The sequence below is a fragment of the Acomys russatus genome, chromosome 17, assembly GCF_903995435.1.
Source record: "Acomys russatus chromosome 17, mAcoRus1.1, whole genome shotgun sequence".
NCBI lineage: Eukaryota > Metazoa > Chordata > Mammalia > Rodentia > Muridae > Acomys > Acomys russatus.
The window spans coordinates 38,029,239-38,047,279 of record NC_067153.1 but is presented as its reverse complement, the minus strand read 5'-3'; the positions used below and the strand labels follow the sequence as shown (position 1 = coordinate 38,047,279).

The following is an 18,041-nucleotide window of genomic DNA, read 5'->3' as shown; positions in this document are numbered from 1 at the left end:
AGACAGTGTGATGGGAACTGGGCTGGCAGCCTGGCAGTCTCCCAGAAGCCCTGTCAGGTCCACAGGGCGCCAGGCCGACAGCTGCTGGCCACCACCTGGGAGACTGCCAGCCTGAGAGCCAGTGCTGCCCAGAACCTCTGCTATGGCACCAATTAGCTTAGCCTCCCAGGGGCAGGAGAGTGGCTGCTACCTTACCCAGCTGAGGGTCACCAGGGCCAGACTCTCCAGTCCGAGGCTGTGGAGAGCAGAGAAAGGTACCTGTGTGGGCCCGGAGAACCAGCCAGCCGTCTAGGCTGGCAGGATAAGAGGGCAGAACTAGCCTCTGTAAGCTGCCCAGACTGCCATATGGGCCCGCCTCTGCCTGCCTACCCCTCTAGTCAAGTGCCACGTGTGTTAGGAGTATCGTGGGCACCCCACGTGCAGCCTGGGGACAAGTCCTCCCCTCCCCTCCCTCCGCAGCTTCCGTTCTGCTCTGAGGTACCTGTGTGTTTCATCTTCCACTCTCTACCACAGCTTCAGGTCAGCTTTGTAGACACTAAAAGGAAGCTGTGCGGGTGCCGCTGACCACACAGCAAGATGGCAACGGGGCCTAGATTCCAGCTTCTCTCAACTGCTGCCCCCAGCTGTCCCCACCTGAACCCTGGCTGAATGTAGAGCTCACCAGCCCCCTTCAGCAACCCAGAATCCTGATGGGGCCCCAAGCCAGGAGGAACGCTCTGTCTGAGAAGCCATGGAGCCATTCCTGAAGCCCTGAGCCACAGCCATTGCAAGTGTGGAGGTTGCCCTGGTGGGTGGACTTCTGTACTTTTGACACCCCACCTGTTGAAGGTGGGGGGAAAACCCCATGCCTCCTTGTGTAAGATTTTAGCAAGATATCTTCTTATACCCGGGTCCTGACTCCTAACATCTGGAAGTTTGTCCCCAAGCCTGACTGAAAAACCATCCAGCTGCTGGGACGTCTATTTTCAGCTGCAGCACACGGGGGCATCGCTTGCTTGCTTGCTTGCTTGCTTGTTTGCTTGCTTGCTAGCTGCTCCCGCAGTGGAGGCTGTTGTCACCTCTCCCCTTGGCCCCAGAAACGTGATCTGGGCCACCACCCAGCCAGGTCCCTATCCTGCCTGGACCAGAACTAATGAATCTGGGTCAGTCATACCTGCATGCCCCCACCCCCACCCCATGTCCTGGCAACAGATCCGAGACTAGAGAAAGAGCTGGGTCAATGACACCTTCCTGGACCCAGAATATCAAGGGTCTGGGATCGAAACAAGGAACCCCTTCCTGTATAAGTGGAGGCCTGCAACCCTTAGACAGGGCTCAGGGAAGGCCCTCCTGTCCCAGGGCCCCAGGATGGGTCTGGATACTAATGACCTTTCCCCATCATGGAAATTCTATTTGGCTCCTACCACGATCCCCAGTGATATACACGTGGCCCTGGGGACAAGTCTCTGTCCCATCACTCCACTTCTAATGATCCCCTGGTCTGATCCAATTCCCTCTACACCTCAAGCACTGACAGGTCAGTCAGCTCCTGCCTTGCAGGCATATCTGTAGGGCATCCAGTGCAGACCCCAGGCAAGTAAGGCAGAAAGGAAAGATGAAAAGCCAGTAATGCTCTGTGGATACTACTCACTTATACTATCCACCAGAAATGTGTCCACTCCCCACCTCCCCAGCACCTGCACCTGTTGTAGATTATCTGCCCCAGCAGCCTCCATCAGGGTCCTTGCCTCACGTTGGCCTGACACTCCAAAGGAACCTGCTGGGATCTGCCACCACCTGGCTTCAGCATCCCAGCTCAGCCTCGGCCCTGCTCTCCACATGCCATCCTGCACCATTCATCTTCTGCCCAAAGGACATCTCAGGCTCACACAAATCCAAGGCCATACTGCTCCCCAGAGTCCTACAGGACCCCTGGGAACTGGCCACACTGCCTAAGAACCTTAGCTCCATGTAGCTTTCCCTAAACCTGGGAGAAGCCACAACTCCCACTGTAGCCCCAGAGCCAGTGTAGCCCCCTACTTCATCTCATCCTCAGCTCTAAGAGCAGGGTCACAAGCCTACCCCCAGGTCCCAGGGACAATGGTACAAGAAAGGCATTACCAGTTGACTGCCTAGCATCTCCCTACCGGCACTTCCAGTAGTGTCCAAAAGAGGTGGACCCAAGAAGTTTGGAAGACCCTGAGAGGATAGCCCTGTGGCTGGCCACACAACTCAGCTCTGGTTCTACTCCCCTGGTACCTGCCAGCCTAGGCCAGCCCTAGAAGGGAGAAGTGAACAGAGAGTCCTGACCCTATCCAACTCGGAGCTCAGCTGCCTGCTAGGCAGTGGGTATTGGGGTATGCAGTAACCTGTATTTGTTCATAGAATAATAGATTCTGCAGGGCCCGGGTGCTCGAGGAACAGGAGGGAACGGTATGCAGAGAGAGCATGGAGCCCACCTCCCACACACTAAGCAAGGGCCCTTACTGCATCGTGATGCCTCCCGCCAGCCCACAAGCAGGTGCTATTCTAGGACTGTGCCTGTCGGGGTCCCCTTGGATCTGATGGGCTAATTCACACCCCAGTATGAATGACTCATAGGGTGTCCACCCACAGGGTATAAAACAGCCAGGAGTGGGCACAGTGCACCCCAGTGGGGGATCTTAGGTTTTGGGCAGGAGAGGGACTGAAGCCTCTGTAGTTGAGGGGTTTTCAACTGGGCCTTCGAGGTCCTTCATGACCCAGCTTCCACCTGTACCCCAGAAATCAACTCCAGGATCCATCCCATCCCAGGCCCTAGCCTGTTTAGCCACACCTTCTCCATCAGGAATGCCCATTTCCCAGACCCATCTACTGACTTCTCACTACACATCAACATGAGTGCTGCTGCCTCCAGAAGGCGTACTCAAGCACCCAAGCTCTCAGTCTTTTCTTCCTGTGAGGGCTGGACCACTGTGCCCAGCCTCTGGGCCACCCCATCCTTCTGCTGAGTTGGCACCTCTCCTGTGCTGTTTCTGAGATTCTAATCCCGGCCTGGGTTTCTGATATTCAAACACTGGTAATCTCGTGCTCTTAACTATGAGAGATGGGGTCACATGAGCCCCTCTTTGCATCTCAGGTCTGTTCAGGGCTTTTGGGGCTTCTTCTGTTCCCACCACCCAGACTCTAATCTCTTCTTCTCCCCTACCTGGCGCCAGACACTCTGCACTGGGCCTTCTGGCCTCAGACTGTCCCCCTCTATGGCTAGTGGCTCCTCTCAGGTTACCCAGGCAGAACACATAGGTCATGGCTGTCTGTGGGACAGAGTAGGGAACCTGAGGACAGTGAACACTGGCTCCACAGTCTGGCAAAATGACCTGCTGACTGCACCTGGTTCAGGAAGGTGCTTGATGCCTGCCCTAAGCCCCTGCCCCTCTCTTAGGCTCCTGTCTATGGTGCCTAAGGGAACATCCACCTGGCCTGTCACCCTCCTGCCAGTCAAGAGTCTACTGCCCAGCCTCCACAGCCCTCATATTCTATCTTTTTGATGCCAACTGAGCTAGAACCTTACTGGGCACTGGGCATGCCTGGTATCCCCTAACTCAGGCTGATCCACGCCCACCCTAGCCAACCCAACCTCATCTCCAAGACATCTTCCCAGACGTCCACTTGTCAGCCTACTTGTCCTATCACATCCATATGGTTACTGTGGCCTGACTCCCTGTGCCATGGGAGAAGGAATCTGATGTCCACAGGGGGCCTGCAAATCTTTCCAGAGCCAGCCCTCTTCCATAATACCTATGCCCACAACCTGCACCCTCAGAACCACTACCAAAACATTGAATAAGCCAAGTCTAACAGTGTCTATGGTCAGTTAAGTATTTATACCTCCACCACCTCTACTGCTGCTTCCATGTTACCAAAACCACCTCTGTGGCTACCATTATATCACTACTGCCATGTCACCACCACCACCACCACCACCACCACCACCTCTATGGCCACCACCACCATCATTGCCACCTCCATAGCCTCTGTCGCATCATCATCACCACCATGGCCACTGTGGTCACTACAGCCACCACTACCTCCACCACCACGACTGCCTCACCAACACCCCGTACATCTCTGATACCCCCTCCACACCTGCTGCCTCATCACCAATACCACCCCACCTCCATAACTACTGCCACATTATGACATCGCCTCCACAGTCGCTACTGCATCACCCATACTTCTGAAGCACATCCTCCCCCATGGCCACCACCATCTAACAGTCATCAGCTCCATGGCAAGCCCCACAATGCCAGCATGTCTCTTACATTGTCCGTACCATCACCATTGCCATCATCCCTATCACATCATCAGCACCAGCAGCTGTCATCGCCAATGCTATCATCAACAGAATCATGCTTGCCATCATCACATCCATTATGCCATCAACACATCCCTCCATACCACCACCATCACTCCCATCCACAACAACACTATCATGAATGATGGTGCAGCACTCACCACCAGCAGCACCCCAGATTCGCCAGCAGCAGCATCACAGACCACAGAGCCATAAGCACCCCGTCATCAGCACCTCTCTCACCACCCTTTCCCCACTGCACCCACTCAGTGCACTGACCCCAGCAGTCCTATTCAGTCCCTATCACCTTCCTTCTCCATCATCACCACATCCTCAGGCCAGCATCAGCATCGCCTACACCAGCACCGACATCATCTCCATGTCCACAAGTGCAGTCAGCCGCGTGTACCGCCGATGCTGAGATCATTTGCACCAGTCAAAGCTCCATAGCATGGCTGTACCGCCTTGTCCATTGTGCTTTCCTTCACAGGTACCAGTGACCACCTGCTTGCCATGAGCGTGGTGCTGCCCTGCCAGCAACATCAGCCTGTCTTGATGGACACTGTCTCCAGAATTCCACAGTCTTCTTCAGCTTGACATGCCCAGCACAGTGCTGGTACATTCTCTCTCAGGAGCCTCAACAGGCTCCCTGACAGCCCAGGGCAGTAGGAGCAGACAGACAGACAGACAGACAGACAGACAGACAGCCTGCACTATCGCCTTTACCCCTACAACCCTCCTTGCGGCACCTCACTGCTCACCTGATCCAGCAGACATGGCCACTTCCATCATGCCACCGTTTCCAGGCTGGGCTCCCACACCACTCAAGCCTCCCAGCTAACTGGAAATTCCTTCCCTTGTGACTTCCTTTCCATGTGCTCTGCGATCTGAGAACAGGATCCACACCAGTTCTACCTCTGCTAAGTCATTTCTGAGGCCAGAGGGTCTAGTCTCTACATCTAAAAAGATGTATGGTGATTTTAGCCAGGGACCCCCAGGCCTGGGCAGCCACTTCCCTACCCTGTGTGTTCTCTGCCCTCCCTCCTCTTGCAGCTCCACCAACTCCAGTTGCACTCTGCTGAGCTTCTGTGCACCCTGTGCTGTGGCCTTGGGCTTCCACACCCTCCTGCCAGGGTGTACTGCAGCCAGCATGGCCCTCCGGCCTGTGAGATGACACTGTGTCTATGTGGCTTGCTGCTGTCCTCTGCTGACACTCAGCACACCATCAACCACGACAACAGGCCATTTCCTAGGTGTATAAACCAAGGCTCTGCATGATGGGAGCCTGCCTGTGTAACCAAGTGGTCAGACAAAGACCTCTGTATGGGTACGGGACAGGGTTCTCTTGTATTGAGCATTATGAGTTTACACGTCCCATGGGCTCAGGATTGGGCGTGAATGGGAACATGGCTAACAAAGGCCTAGCAGTCTGGGTCAAGGTGGGAACCCTAAGAGCAAGTGGCTCCCTGGAGTGGCAAAGGAAGGTGGGAAAGGCCCTCAGTTATGCCCCAAGTCCATCCACACTGAAGCCCCACCTCAGCCATGTAAAAGGGCAGCCAAGAACCAAGGTAATGCTGAGACAGAAGAATTGCTGTGAGTTCTGGGCCACCTGGCTTAATGAGTGTGTTCCTACCTCAAAAAGGGAGGGAAGAAAAGAGAGGCTAAAAGACAAAGGTGTACGGGGGGGGGGGGGGAGGAAAAAGGCAAGTCAGACAGGGGCAGCGTGGTGTGGACAGTAGCACCTCCCTAGCCTGAAGGCCCCACATAGTCCTGGAAATGCGTCCCTACCCTTTCTGTCCCGTCACAGAGTTGGGGAACTGAAGCCTGGGCTTGCATGCTCTGTAGCTAGAAGAGATTATGGTACCCCAAAGACCAGCAGCCCTCAGGACAGGACTCAGCTGGCACTTAGGGGCATCCTGCTGAGTGTGTTCACAGGTGGGTGAGTGGGGCTGTGTGTCGCGGAGATGGCTACAGGCTTTGTCCTGTGTTCAAGGAGTAAATGACAGAGTGACTGAATGAGTTACCACTCTCCCCAGGAGGAAGATAGCAGCATTAAGACGGGGCACACTTGATTCCTGGACATCTGTTTCAAGGTCACTGTGTGCCTTACAGTCAGGACCCTGTGTATAAGATCCAGTGCCTACCCAAGGGGGCAACACCGGAGACAAACTGCATCACTGCTGGAAAGATGGGGACCAGAAGATGGGAGCATGTAGAAAAGTGGGTTCAGGGCTACAGATGCTTCAGCGCACCCCAAATTCTAGATGTGACTTCATGACCCCATGCACCACCCCCAGCTCTCTAACCCAGAGGTTCCTATATGAAGCCACCTTAAACTCACTCTGCCCTGCTCACTTCTGCTTCATCTGCCCCAAGAGGCACAAGCCCCATGGTGAGTGACAGACCCAAGTGGCCCTGTCAAATCAGCCTGCCGCTCTTACTTCTTGGCATTCTTACATCTCCAAGGAGATGAACTGTTGAAGAGGCCAACACACCTTTACTACCAGAACTTAGGAGACAGAGGCAGGAATATCTCTGAGTTCGAGGCCAGCCTAGTCCACAGCGTGAGTTCTAGGACAGTCGAGGCTACACACAGAGAGAAAACCTGTCTCAAACAGACAAACAAACAAAAAGAAGGGAAGACTCTTCAGATATGTTTTTGTCAGCATTCCAGAGAGGGTCCCTGAAAGTAGTATTGAGGGAGCTTCAAGCCGACAATCAGGCTCTTTGATTGGGAACCCAGCTGACAAAGGACAGTGGGGCAGGAAGCTCTCTGAGGGAAATGGGTGGACTTAATGCTACTTGGTAGATCCACCCATGACGGGATCAAGAGTTTGAATGTGGAGAGGGACAGCCCTGTCAATGCCTGAGGTCAGGATGCCGGCCTTCTTTCACTTACAAGGGCCCACTTCCTATGACATCTGGCTCTCTCTCCTCAGACACCTGCTTGTCCTCTGGATCTCATCCTCCATCCAGTCATTCACCCGGTACCCTCACAGTCCACAACCCACTCCTGAGCCGCCTCCCTTGCTCACTCCTTGCCCAGCACAGACTACCATGACCTGTTCACCCATCTAGCCCTGAAGCTCACTCACAAATCACTTCTTTCATCCTAACAGGTGGCAGGAGACTCCGGGAATATACATGTGACTGTCACTGTTCCCCTCAGTGGAGACACACAAAACTGGGGCTCTCTGGGGGACGCAGCATGGTCAGCATATTCCAGCAAGGGTGTCCTTCCTCCTTACTTCTTACCCAGGTGCTCTCTCACATTCAGTGGTCATGCTTCTATAGCGGTGTCAAGAGACAGAGCTCTTGAACCTGTTGCCAACCTAGAGTTCAAGACCCAGATCCAGGGACATAGATGACAGACATTACCTGAAGGACTAAGGTTACATCAGAGGCTCCAAACAAATATGTAAGATGTCTAAACAGACATCTCCAATATGGACACTACCAGAGTCTGTGCAGATAGGTGGCTTCCTGGAGGAAAGGCAGGAAGAGGAGCTACACTGCAGGTGGGAGCCTCTGGTCCATTCTCTACATGAAGGTAGAGAACATATCAACTGTCACATGTGACTGGAAGAGAGGGTGCTTCTCTAAGTATGCGGCATACATGGCACGAGTGTAAACAGGCACAATTGGTTCCAACAGGCACAAGGAGCAGCGCTCACCCTGGGACCAAGATCAGAGCTCAGTATGTGATGAGGGTCAGCATGCAGTGTGTGACCAGGGCCGGAACTCGGTATGTGACCAAGATCAGGGCTCAGAGTGAGTCCAGAGTTGAATCTCAGTGGGGGACCAAGATCAGGACTCAGTGTGTGATGAGGGTCAGCATGCAGTGTGTGACCAGGGTCTGAGCTCAGTGTGTGACCAGGATCAGGGCTCAGAGTGAGCCCAGAGTCAGGTCTCAGTGAGGGATCAGGATCAGAGTTCAGTGTGTGAGCCAGATCAAGGCTCAGTTTATGTCCAGAATTAGGTATAAATGTGTAACTGGGGTCAGGGCTGAGTTTGTGGTGAGAGTTAACGTTTAGTGTCTGAACAGGGGCTCAGTGTGTGATCAGAGTTAAAGCTTAACCTGTGACCATGATGAGCATTTGACCAAGATTGGGGTTCAACGTCTCACTTAGGGTCAGGACTCAGGGTACAACCAGTGATGGGTCAGCCCACTTCCAATTAGGGATCTGGATTCTGCCCTAGATTAGGATGGTTTGGTTATGGGTCACCAACTACAGTACAAAATGGTCATTCTCTGACAGTCACAGGAGGCTGTCCTCTTCCCCCTAGTGGTCAGGCTATTCCCTGTTCTCTGCCAAGCATGGGCAAGCACAGGCCACAGCAGGCAGGTCAGGCACACTGGTGCAAGTAGGCCAGTGCTCTGCCACTCATCCCCCTCTGGGCCAATAAGAAAACACTCGCATTCACAAGTCACAGTAGAAATAATGGCCACACGCTGTGGCAGAGAGCAGAATGGTGACTAGGGCACGGGGAAGTTACATAAGCTAGCCTGTCCACCATCCCTCCTCTAGCCCCAGTTTAGGGGTCTAGATGCCTGTTTTGAGAAGTCTGTCTACTCAATAACCATTGGGATTCTGGCTTGTAGCTTCTGGAGGCCTTGTAACCTGCAAATGGTGGTGGAGGGGTGGTCTCGGGATGAACTTGCATCTCTGCTTAGGTGCGGGCCACTCGATTAAATAGGTACCATCCTGCTGTCCTGGATGGGGCCTGACCTTCCATAATCCAGCTCTCTGGGGCTGGGACAGAACACTGAGGCCAAGGTCATTGCCCATAGCTGGAAGAGGAGGGCAGATGGATGGATGCCACAGTAACTTAGACTATCTGAGGGTTCACCGTGCCCCTTTAGCTGCCCTGATCCCATCCGATATCAGGCAGCTGCCAGCTCCAAGGATAACCTCAACTCAAGGGGCATCTTATGGGCTATATCCTGGTGAGGGACAGTGTCCTCAACTCATTTGGGAAGTCAGAACCATTGGTGGGGCTGTCCCCACCAGAAGGCTAGTCTTTACATTACTAGGAAGAGGGAGGGCTATGCAGGGTACCAGTATGGACTAAGGGAGTGAACAGGCTGGCTGCTCCTCAGGCAACCACCACACAACATAGACACACAAAGGCCACTATGCCCCTGCTCAGGAGGGTACCCCACAATGTGCTTCAGAGCCTCTTGAACTCCTCGTGGTATAGGTCAGGACCTGACACTAATTTGGACCACTTTTTTCCCCTGTGCACTATTCTCCTTCCCTGGGATGGAGGAAATGAGGGCTGGGACCTCAGCGCGGTCGTCAGTGGTCATAGCGACCAGAAGATGGATGGTAGATAACTATACCCCACAGGACAGCTAAGCGTTTGCCACCATTTGCCCTCTGCCCATGCTTCCCCAGCCTCCTTGCATCCTCCAAACCTTCCTGCTGGTGCCTTGCTTGCACCTCTCTTGGAACCTTCGTCTTCTCCCAGGCCAGTCACTGGAGAGACCTTCCCTGATACCTAGGACACGCCCATAACAATACATCCCACTGCATCTAAGCTTGCTACATACAACTGCCAGTACCTGGGACTGCTTGCACTCCCATGCCACCCAGCCTTGGGAAGGGAACAAGGTCTCTGTACTTAACTTCCAACCAGACCATCCTGAACACATGCCAAGGCCCAAGGGCACAGTGCTATCACTAGGCCTCCAGTTTGAAAACCTTCACCCCAAGCCTCCCTGGCTTCCGTGAACACTATTCCAGCTGCCATATCCTTCCTTCTCCTTCAGGAGATCCCGCCCCATTTCCCTCTTCACTTCACCTGGGACCCTTATGCCAGCCAGGATGCTCCACTTGGTGACCGTGGGGCCCTGGAGCAGGCTAGTGATTGCTTGCTATGTGCTTGACAGGGTCTGAGCCCAGGGCCTAGAGTCATATGATGCTGCTAGGATTACCCAGAGCCCTCACCCCAACTGACTATTTGGAGTTTCAGGGTCCTTAACTCTGAAGCTGTCTTAGTCCACACAGCCACATTCCCCATTCTTTGTGCTTGACACCCCATATGCAACACCAGGGCAGAAGAACCTGGTTGCCCCCTTTCAGCGCCTAGTTAAGACATATCTCTTTCACCTTCCTCCCCTGAGCCACGGGCTTCCCTAGGAGAATAAGGAGGGCAGGCCAATTGTCTCTGAAGCCAGACCTGGTCAGGGAGAAAGGGAGGACCATGCAGATGTACCAGTGGCGAGAGAGAACAGTGGCTCCACCACTTCAAACCTGCCCTCCACTACCCAAGCATGCTGCAAGCTTTTCCCACCACCCCAGGGCGCCAGAGCTAACAAGCTCAAAAGAACTTACCCATCAGTCTCATCCCACAGGATACAGGTCTGGTTGGTGGTACCCTAAGAGATAAGGGAGGGGGGTCAGGGCCGCTGCCACCTTTAGGCCTAACCTGGGTCACTGAACCTACTCATTGGGGCATTATACATGCTGCTGGTGACATTCCCCAAAAGACTGCAGAGAGAGAGAGAGAGAGAGAGAGAGAGAATGTGTGTGTGCATGTGCGCATGCTTTTACCCATATGTAGCAGATGTACAGAATAGCCATCATGTGGGTTCCCTAACAACAGGACTAGGGACTATCCCTGACTGTTGCCTGCCTTTGGATCCCTTTCCCCTAGCTGGGCTGCCTTGTCTGGCCTCAGTAGAAGAACATGCACTTAGTTCTGTGCTGCAACTTGAGGTGCCAGGGTAGGTCTGTACTCCTTAGGGGGCCTCCTCTTCTCTGAGAAGGAGAGGAGGGAGTGGGGTGGGGCTGTGAGGGCGGACCAGGAGGTGAGGAGGGTGGAGGTTGGGATCAGGCTGTAAAGTGATTAAATAAACAACATTTTAAAAATTAAAAACAAAAACAGTGCCTTTAATCCCAGTACTCAGGGAGGGAGAGGCAAGCAGACTGCTGACCAGCTTGGTCTACAAAGTGAGTCCAGGACAGCCAAGGCTACACACAGAAACCCTGGAAAAAAACCAAACCAACCCAAACCAAACAAAACCCTGACGTTCAGCACAGAGAGGAGTGCTTCTGTGTCATCAGTTAGGCCTGGCTTGATCCTTCCCTCCTGCCTCCAGCGCCCAACACAGGGCTCTAGACAGTTTCTGCCCCCTCTCTGGTCCAGACCCCATGATAGCACCTGGTTAGAGGACAAAGCTATGCCTTATAGGGTAGAGGTAGATGCTCCTATAGGTGAGCTGCCCTGTTGCTGTCCTTGGTCCTGGAAGCAGGACCAAGCTGAGCAATGCAGGCCACCATCCCTGTGAGGGCTACTGGGCTCAGCACTGGAGAGATGGGTGCAGTCACATTGGGGTTTATGCTCACAGTAGCTACATGCCCTGAACATTCATGGGAATTACTTGTTTCAGTTTGATAAGGGAAAGAAAATAAGGCATCGAGAAGGTAATCAACTCCCCCAAGGTCACACGTGAGAAAAGGGCAGGTTTGAGTTCTTCCTGAGAATTTCCCACACCCCTAGCCTAAAGACTAGGGCCTGGGCACTACTATATCCTGGCTGGGTGATGCAGTTGACTTACCCCCTTGGGGTTCTTACTCAACCCAACCAGAAGCAGAGACGGGGGCGGGGGGCAGCCAAAGCTTCAGCTCTAGTGTCTGAAAAGCCGTACAAGGGGACTGACAGCCACCAAGGTCTCCTCATGCCCGTCAAGGTCTCCAGGCATCCCTGGAGCTGGGAGCCTGCCCAGGGTCGCACAGAAGTAGTGGCCCGGAGTCCTAGGGAGTTTTGGAAGGACGCTCTTGGCACTGTCATCCCAGAGGTCCTGCATGATGTGGCCTGGTGGTCAGCCCTGACTCTGGTAGAAGGTGGTTTTCACATGTTCCCAGCAACCTGGACAGGGAAGGGAGCAACTTCTAGGGGTTTGGAGACCTGGTTTGAGGTAGATGGCCTGTCATACAGCTCCCCCAGGATGCTGGGCCATGGGCACAGGAATTAGTAAGCAGATCCCCCTCCAGGGAGCAGGGTCTGGAGTGGAGGCCTAGAGGATGGGAATTCAGGTCGGGGGGGGGGAGGGGTAGGTCATAAAAGGGCTGAATGTCACCATCCACATCAGTCTTCTGTGTGGCCCTGGGTGAGTCCCTAACTCTAAGACTTAGTTTCCTCACTTGAAATTCAGGTGGGAGTCACTCTGGCCCGTGACCCTCAGAGCTCCTGCCTGAGAGGACTGTGCAAGGATGCACTTCAGAACTGAGGAAGGTGCCCGCACATCCACGCATGTGGGAAACACTCACATTGTACATGTGGGCAAACTCGATCTCCAGAGGCGTGAGCAGGGATCGAGGCGGGGGCTTCACGGTCACGGAGATGACCTTAGAGTTGAGGACAGTTGTGTTCCTGGGGACATCAAAGAAGCAGAGGCTGTCAGAGGTATGGGGTGGCACGGAGCCAGCCTTGTAGCCCAGCCCCAGCCCTAGCCCCATGCCACCAGCCACCACCATGCCCAGCCTACCAGCCTCTTGCTGGCCTCCTGTAGGAGCTCAGGCTATCCCTTTCCCTAGTCACGCACCTCTGCAGGGCCAGGAAGCTGCCCAAGTTTCGGTAGAGCACAGTACCGACCACGAACACAGACGAGTCATCAGCCTCTGGAAGACAGCATGCATTACCCCAACCCTGCTACTTCCCACTAGCCTGGACCTTCCTTGACCTTTGGATTCCACTGCCTCATCTATTGGGTCATGTCCAAGGTCCTGACAATTGAAGGCTTATCCTACCACAGATGTTGAGGTGCTGCTGAGATCTGAGGCACCGGCCGGGACCTACATGGGAAGAGGGGACTTAGCTCATCTCCTCAAGTGACTCCCACAAGAGATATGGGCAAGCAGGATACACTTCTCTCCCTGGGAACCTGTGTTCTTGTTGCTGTGTGAGCCACTTATCCCCTTCCACTCTGCTTAGCCTTCTGGTTGAGGTTGGTCCCCAGGCACTCTCCCATGAAGGGAAAGGAGAGCTTTCAGTGAGGAGATGACCCCAGGGATAGCAAGGAGTACCAGGGATGCACCTGTCACTGGAGACAATGTACTGAATCCTACAAAAAGTATCTCAGGAAGATGAGATCAAGGTTCTAGGACCTTGGATCTTAGTATGCCCATCCCACTCCCAAGCCTCACCTGCCAGCCCTGTGGAAAATACACTCTTGGACACAGTGACCCTGTCCTCTGGCACCTTGGCCCAGTCTCCTGTGGCACGCCAGCCCTTCATAGGGAAGCTGATGTCGGTGGCCCCGCTGGCCGGAAGCTTGTGGATGCTGAGCACTGAGGCAAGGTAGAGGCAACACAAACAGAACATCACTCACCTGGAATATCAGTGGGGACTCAGGCAGTGGGTTTCCTGAGGCTAGGGGTAAGCAGGGCCCATGTGGCCAGGCTTCTGTCAGGCATGAGCACCAAGCACTCACTAGGTTCTCCATAAGCCCTCACTCTCAGATGAGCAAAATCCCCAGAGCCTAGGCCTGGCTGGTGGGGACTGTGAGATAGCAGGCCAGAATCCCTATAGGAGGTCTTCTTCTTGGGGATCCAGACCTGACCAGGCACTGTCCATCCTGGTACTGAGGCTCAAACTCAGTCACTGAGGTCAGGAAGAACTCAAAGGTGGATTCTGTAGGCACGGAAAGATCTACAGGAGCTAGGCATCCATCTTGGTTCCTACCATCTCCTCACCTTGCTGGAGTCATGGGTCAGCTCTGAGACCCATTCTCCAGCCTACGGTCTCATTATCAAAAGAGGCTAGGGGAATCAGGAAAGTGAGAGAGAGAGTGAGAATGAGGTGACTTAGCTTGAGGCATAGGGTCTCTCTATTTGAACGGGAGGTCTTGGTGAGGGAGGGGCAGCAGGTATGGAGGGAGAATTGAGGGTAGTGTAGTCAGGTAGGATGTTGCTCTTCTGCAGCCCATCTTGGCAAGACTCTACCAGGGGAATCAGTCCCTGGAGCTCCCATTTCACTCAAAACCAGGCCTAGCACCAACCTCAGCAAGATGATCCCTTCTCTATATCAGGGGAAATTCTAGAGGACTTCCCTGCCTGCCACCCCATCTTCCTCCAGCACATGCACACTGGCCCAGTGTCCCCATGGGGACAAGGCAGGGAGACAGAGAGGGTCTTTGTAAGAGAGGTGGCTTTTCCAGCCCCCTTCCATGCCCTGTAACCCACTCTAGGTATACACTCCACCTTTCAGCCAGTGCCATAGCCCCCAGGCATGCTGCCTGTCCTGTCTACCTTTGCTCTGCCACACCTACCCTGCTTGGCCAGGCCCAGCAGCTCCCCAGATGCCACACACACACACACACACACACACACACACACACACACACACACCTGGCCTTGCCCTCCTGGGATTATAAGGCCTTGGGAATTTGAGAGTTCTCTCTCAGTGTTCCATAAGGTATCTGCCTTGCCAGAGGCCAAAGCGACAAGCCTTGCACTGAGTGTCAGCAACCAGCTGGCCCTTGGTGCTGAGAGCTGCCCAGGAAAATAGGCACAACGTCTCATTTGGCACATGTTCTGAGTCTGCACGCAGGGCCATGACAGGTGCTGGCTCAGAGGATATGTGGGCAGCAGTTCCCTCTGGAATGGGGACAAGGCCTGTCAGTGGTGGCAACAAAGAGGGGGGGGATGATGTCTCCATACAGAGTAGCCAGGGTGCCCCCTACAGAAGTAACTCATCATAAACCTTGGAAGATAGGAAAAAGAAGGACATAGCCCAGGGAGAGAAGAATGGAGGAAAGAGCCTAGAAGTGGCAGAGAGCAGGGGGTGAGATCAGAGTGTGATAGTGACCCTCTGAAAGATGGCCCTGTGAGTGGAAGGCAGGGAGGCGCAAAGGCAGAAGCACATGACCCCTAGGTCCCGTGAAGAGGAGCAGAATCAGGGGGGCCCAGACTTGGGATGGCAGGGCAGAGCATCTCTAGACCTAGGAAGGCAGGCTCAGCTGGACATTGGAGGCTTTTTGGCTCAACTGGCTTGCAGGCCTTGACAGGATGAGAGGGTCACGGGCATATATAGCTTGGAAAGGCATTATCACTAAAAGGCCCATGGAGCTTGAGGCCGTGGCTGGAGGATCAGGTAAGCAAGAGGCGTAGTGAGGAAGAACGGCATATTTAACCTGTGGTTCAGAGGGCCAGTTTGACTGGCGGAAGTAGAGGAGGAATGAGGGCAGAGACAGTTGTCAGTCTGGGGTGGAGTGGGAAGCCAGAAAACAGCAGCCTCGCACTGGAAGAGTGGGCAGTAGCGAATGAGTTGGAGACAGAGCCAGTGGAAGAGTAAAGCTAAGGGCTCGGGGGGAACTTAGAGTGGGAGGCTGGGGTCACATTGTTAGAGGGGGGGCCAAGGGGTGAGGCCTAGATAGGAGAATATCTCGAGCACTGGTATGTATTTGTGAGGACAGCTACCCTCAGGTCCATTGACCAGTCTCCATCATCACTCTTATAGGAAGGAGGAAAAGGGCAGCCAGGCAAACGCCAGCCTCCTGCCTCACTGCACCTAGGCTTTGTAGAACTGGAGGGCAGAGAAACAGCAGCTGCAGAGGTGGCTCTGGGGTGACAGGATGAAGTGGGCCTCACAGGTGCCTGGGGTCTTGCATGTGTCCCTGGAATGAGATCTCCAGACCTGTGCCTGGGTCTGAGGTCCCACCAGGCTCCTGATACCAAACCTCTGGACTCAACCTAAGACTCACGCTAATATGTGCCTGCAGATGGGCGTGGTCATTAGTTCCTTATAGGAAACAAGGCAGAGAGTCTGCCAAGAGTCACAGGACTAGGCCACGGAGGGGCTTACCCAGATTGTCTGTCACCTGGTAGGCATCCCTCAGATCCTTCATGCGGAAGCCGATGACATCCACAAAGTCCTCCACCAGCCGGAAGAGCTCCTTGGCATTGGGGCCCATCTGGGATGGAGAAAGGAAGGCAGGCTCAAGCCAGGGAAGGTGTCTGTGCCCTCCCTTGTCCTCTTGCTGCCTTCCGGCCTCTGCTACCTCTTTTTCTGGCCCCCATGGGTCATTCCCTTGCATAGTGGGGGTAGCAGGATTCTGACCTTTGCGTGCCCACTTGCATTTTAGGGACACATCAGAGAAGCTGCTGTGCACACCACAGGGGTCCCTAAGCTGGAAGAAGGGAAGTATCCCAAACACTCCCCATGAGGGTTACCAGCCTGGGGTTAGTGTGACAGCAGGTTTGAGGTCAGATGGAAGGCAGAGAGCAGATGGGGAAGACTCACCACACCCCATCCTCTGACATACCCAGTGACCTTAACATAATTTCCAGCTCTCCTTATGCAGCCCCAGGGAAAAGCCAATGGCGGAGGGGGAAAAAACCCCACGAGTTTAAGTGGCCTTTTCAACGTCATGCAATCAACAGGAAGCAGTGTTGAGATTCATACGGAAGACCCAACAAGCCCCCACCATGCCTGGTCTGGGGTGTAGAAGACCCAGAGCTGCCTGCTCCTATCCTGGTCCCATGGCTAGCTCTGAGGGCTCCAGACCTCCACACACACACACATACCAGCTGCGCCTCCTCCCATTTGTCCCGGTTCTCCTCTGCCAGCAGGTTGCTGATGATCTGGACAAAGTTCTGGAAATGAGAGCCAGTGAACGGGAACGGGGAGTCAATGTGTGATGGACGATGACAACTCAGCCTATGGCTAGGATAAGGGCTCAGTTTATATAGTAGGACCAGGACTCGATGGATGACCAAGAGCAGGACTCAGTCAGTGACCAGGATCAGAGAACGGAATGGAGCCAGAAATCAGATGAAGGCTTAGTGTGTGATCAGGGTCAGGGCTTACATGTGACCAAGACAAGGATCAGGACTCAGTATATGACCTAGAACAGAAATCATCCTATGACCAGGTCAGGATTCAGCATGTTTAAGGCTCATTATTACAGTGGGGGTCACAGCCCTGCCCACACTCAGCACTGGGGGCTTAATGTCTGACTAGGGTCTGGGTTGGTTCCTCTGACACTTTCTCAAGCATCCTCCTCCTCCCCTGGGGCTGTCCTTGGGAGCCACCTGCACATCCCCAGGGGTGGGGCTGTAATAAGCCCTGCGGAAGATCTCTGTCATGTTCCTCAGCACATCGATGGTGGAGAGCAGGTCGCCGCTGTAGCTGGTTCCATCCTGCGAGATTTCCAGCAGCGTCTGGATGACCTCTGAGACCCCTTCCCCTGGCAGCCCGCGCTGAGCCTTGGCCAGGTGCTCTCGGGTCTGGGGAGATGGAAAGGGCTGGATGCTGTCACCACTGCAGGTCACAGTCAGATGATGGCCAGAGACCTCCGATGCCTGAAGGCCCCTACAGCCCCCAACTTCACGTCCAAAGAGAGGGGATCGTTTTCTGGAGCCCCTGGGGACAACCTCACCATCATTTGGATGTTCCGGTAGTCGATGGAGACACAGCGGATGTAGGTGGGGGGCTCCCAGTAGGCGATGCCCTCCTCGTCCAGCTCACAGCGGCGAAGGATGAGACCTGGGGAAACCTCCTTTCCTCACATGACTGCTCATCAAGAAGCTCTGGGGTCCCACCCACAACCCTCAGGCCAGGGTGTCCTATTTGGGACCCTAGAGACCTAGAAGCAAGCCACGCTGGCTTTGCTCCTGTATGGCACACACTTCAGCTCTATTCCAGGTCCTGGGGGCCCTAACAAGAATCTTCAGGAACCTAGCTGTGTGAGGGTGAGGTCCTCAGCTAAGCAGAGGCTTCT

General features: G+C 54.3%; 2 protein-coding genes across 3 annotated transcripts in view; both read right to left on the bottom strand.

Annotated features, from left to right (window-relative positions):
* Window positions 1-18,041, bottom strand: part of Adgrb1 (adhesion G protein-coupled receptor B1) — a 71,982-nt gene that overhangs the window by 27,061 nt on the left and 26,880 nt on the right. For both annotated transcript variants that reach the window (XM_051159720.1, XM_051159719.1), the window contains 8 exons: window positions 17,700-17,806; window positions 17,353-17,547; window positions 16,846-16,914; window positions 16,124-16,232; window positions 13,465-13,608; window positions 12,864-12,939; window positions 12,589-12,691; window positions 10,651-10,694 (listed from right to left, as the gene is read on the bottom strand). In XM_051159720.1, coding sequence (XP_051015677.1) covers window positions 10,651-10,694; window positions 12,589-12,691; window positions 12,864-12,939; window positions 13,465-13,608; window positions 16,124-16,232; window positions 16,846-16,914; window positions 17,353-17,547; window positions 17,700-17,806 — 847 coding nt within the window. The remainder of the gene's footprint in view (window positions 1-10,650; window positions 10,695-12,588; window positions 12,692-12,863; window positions 12,940-13,464; window positions 13,609-16,123; window positions 16,233-16,845; window positions 16,915-17,352; window positions 17,548-17,699; window positions 17,807-18,041) is intronic.
* The window catches only part of Ptp4a3 (protein tyrosine phosphatase 4A3), a 759,824-nt gene continuing 754,886 nt past the window's right edge, over window positions 13,104-18,041 (bottom strand). The window contains exon 6 of the mRNA XM_051159722.1: window positions 13,104-13,116. The gene's annotated coding sequence lies outside the window, so the exon portion shown is untranslated. The remainder of the gene's footprint in view (window positions 13,117-18,041) is intronic.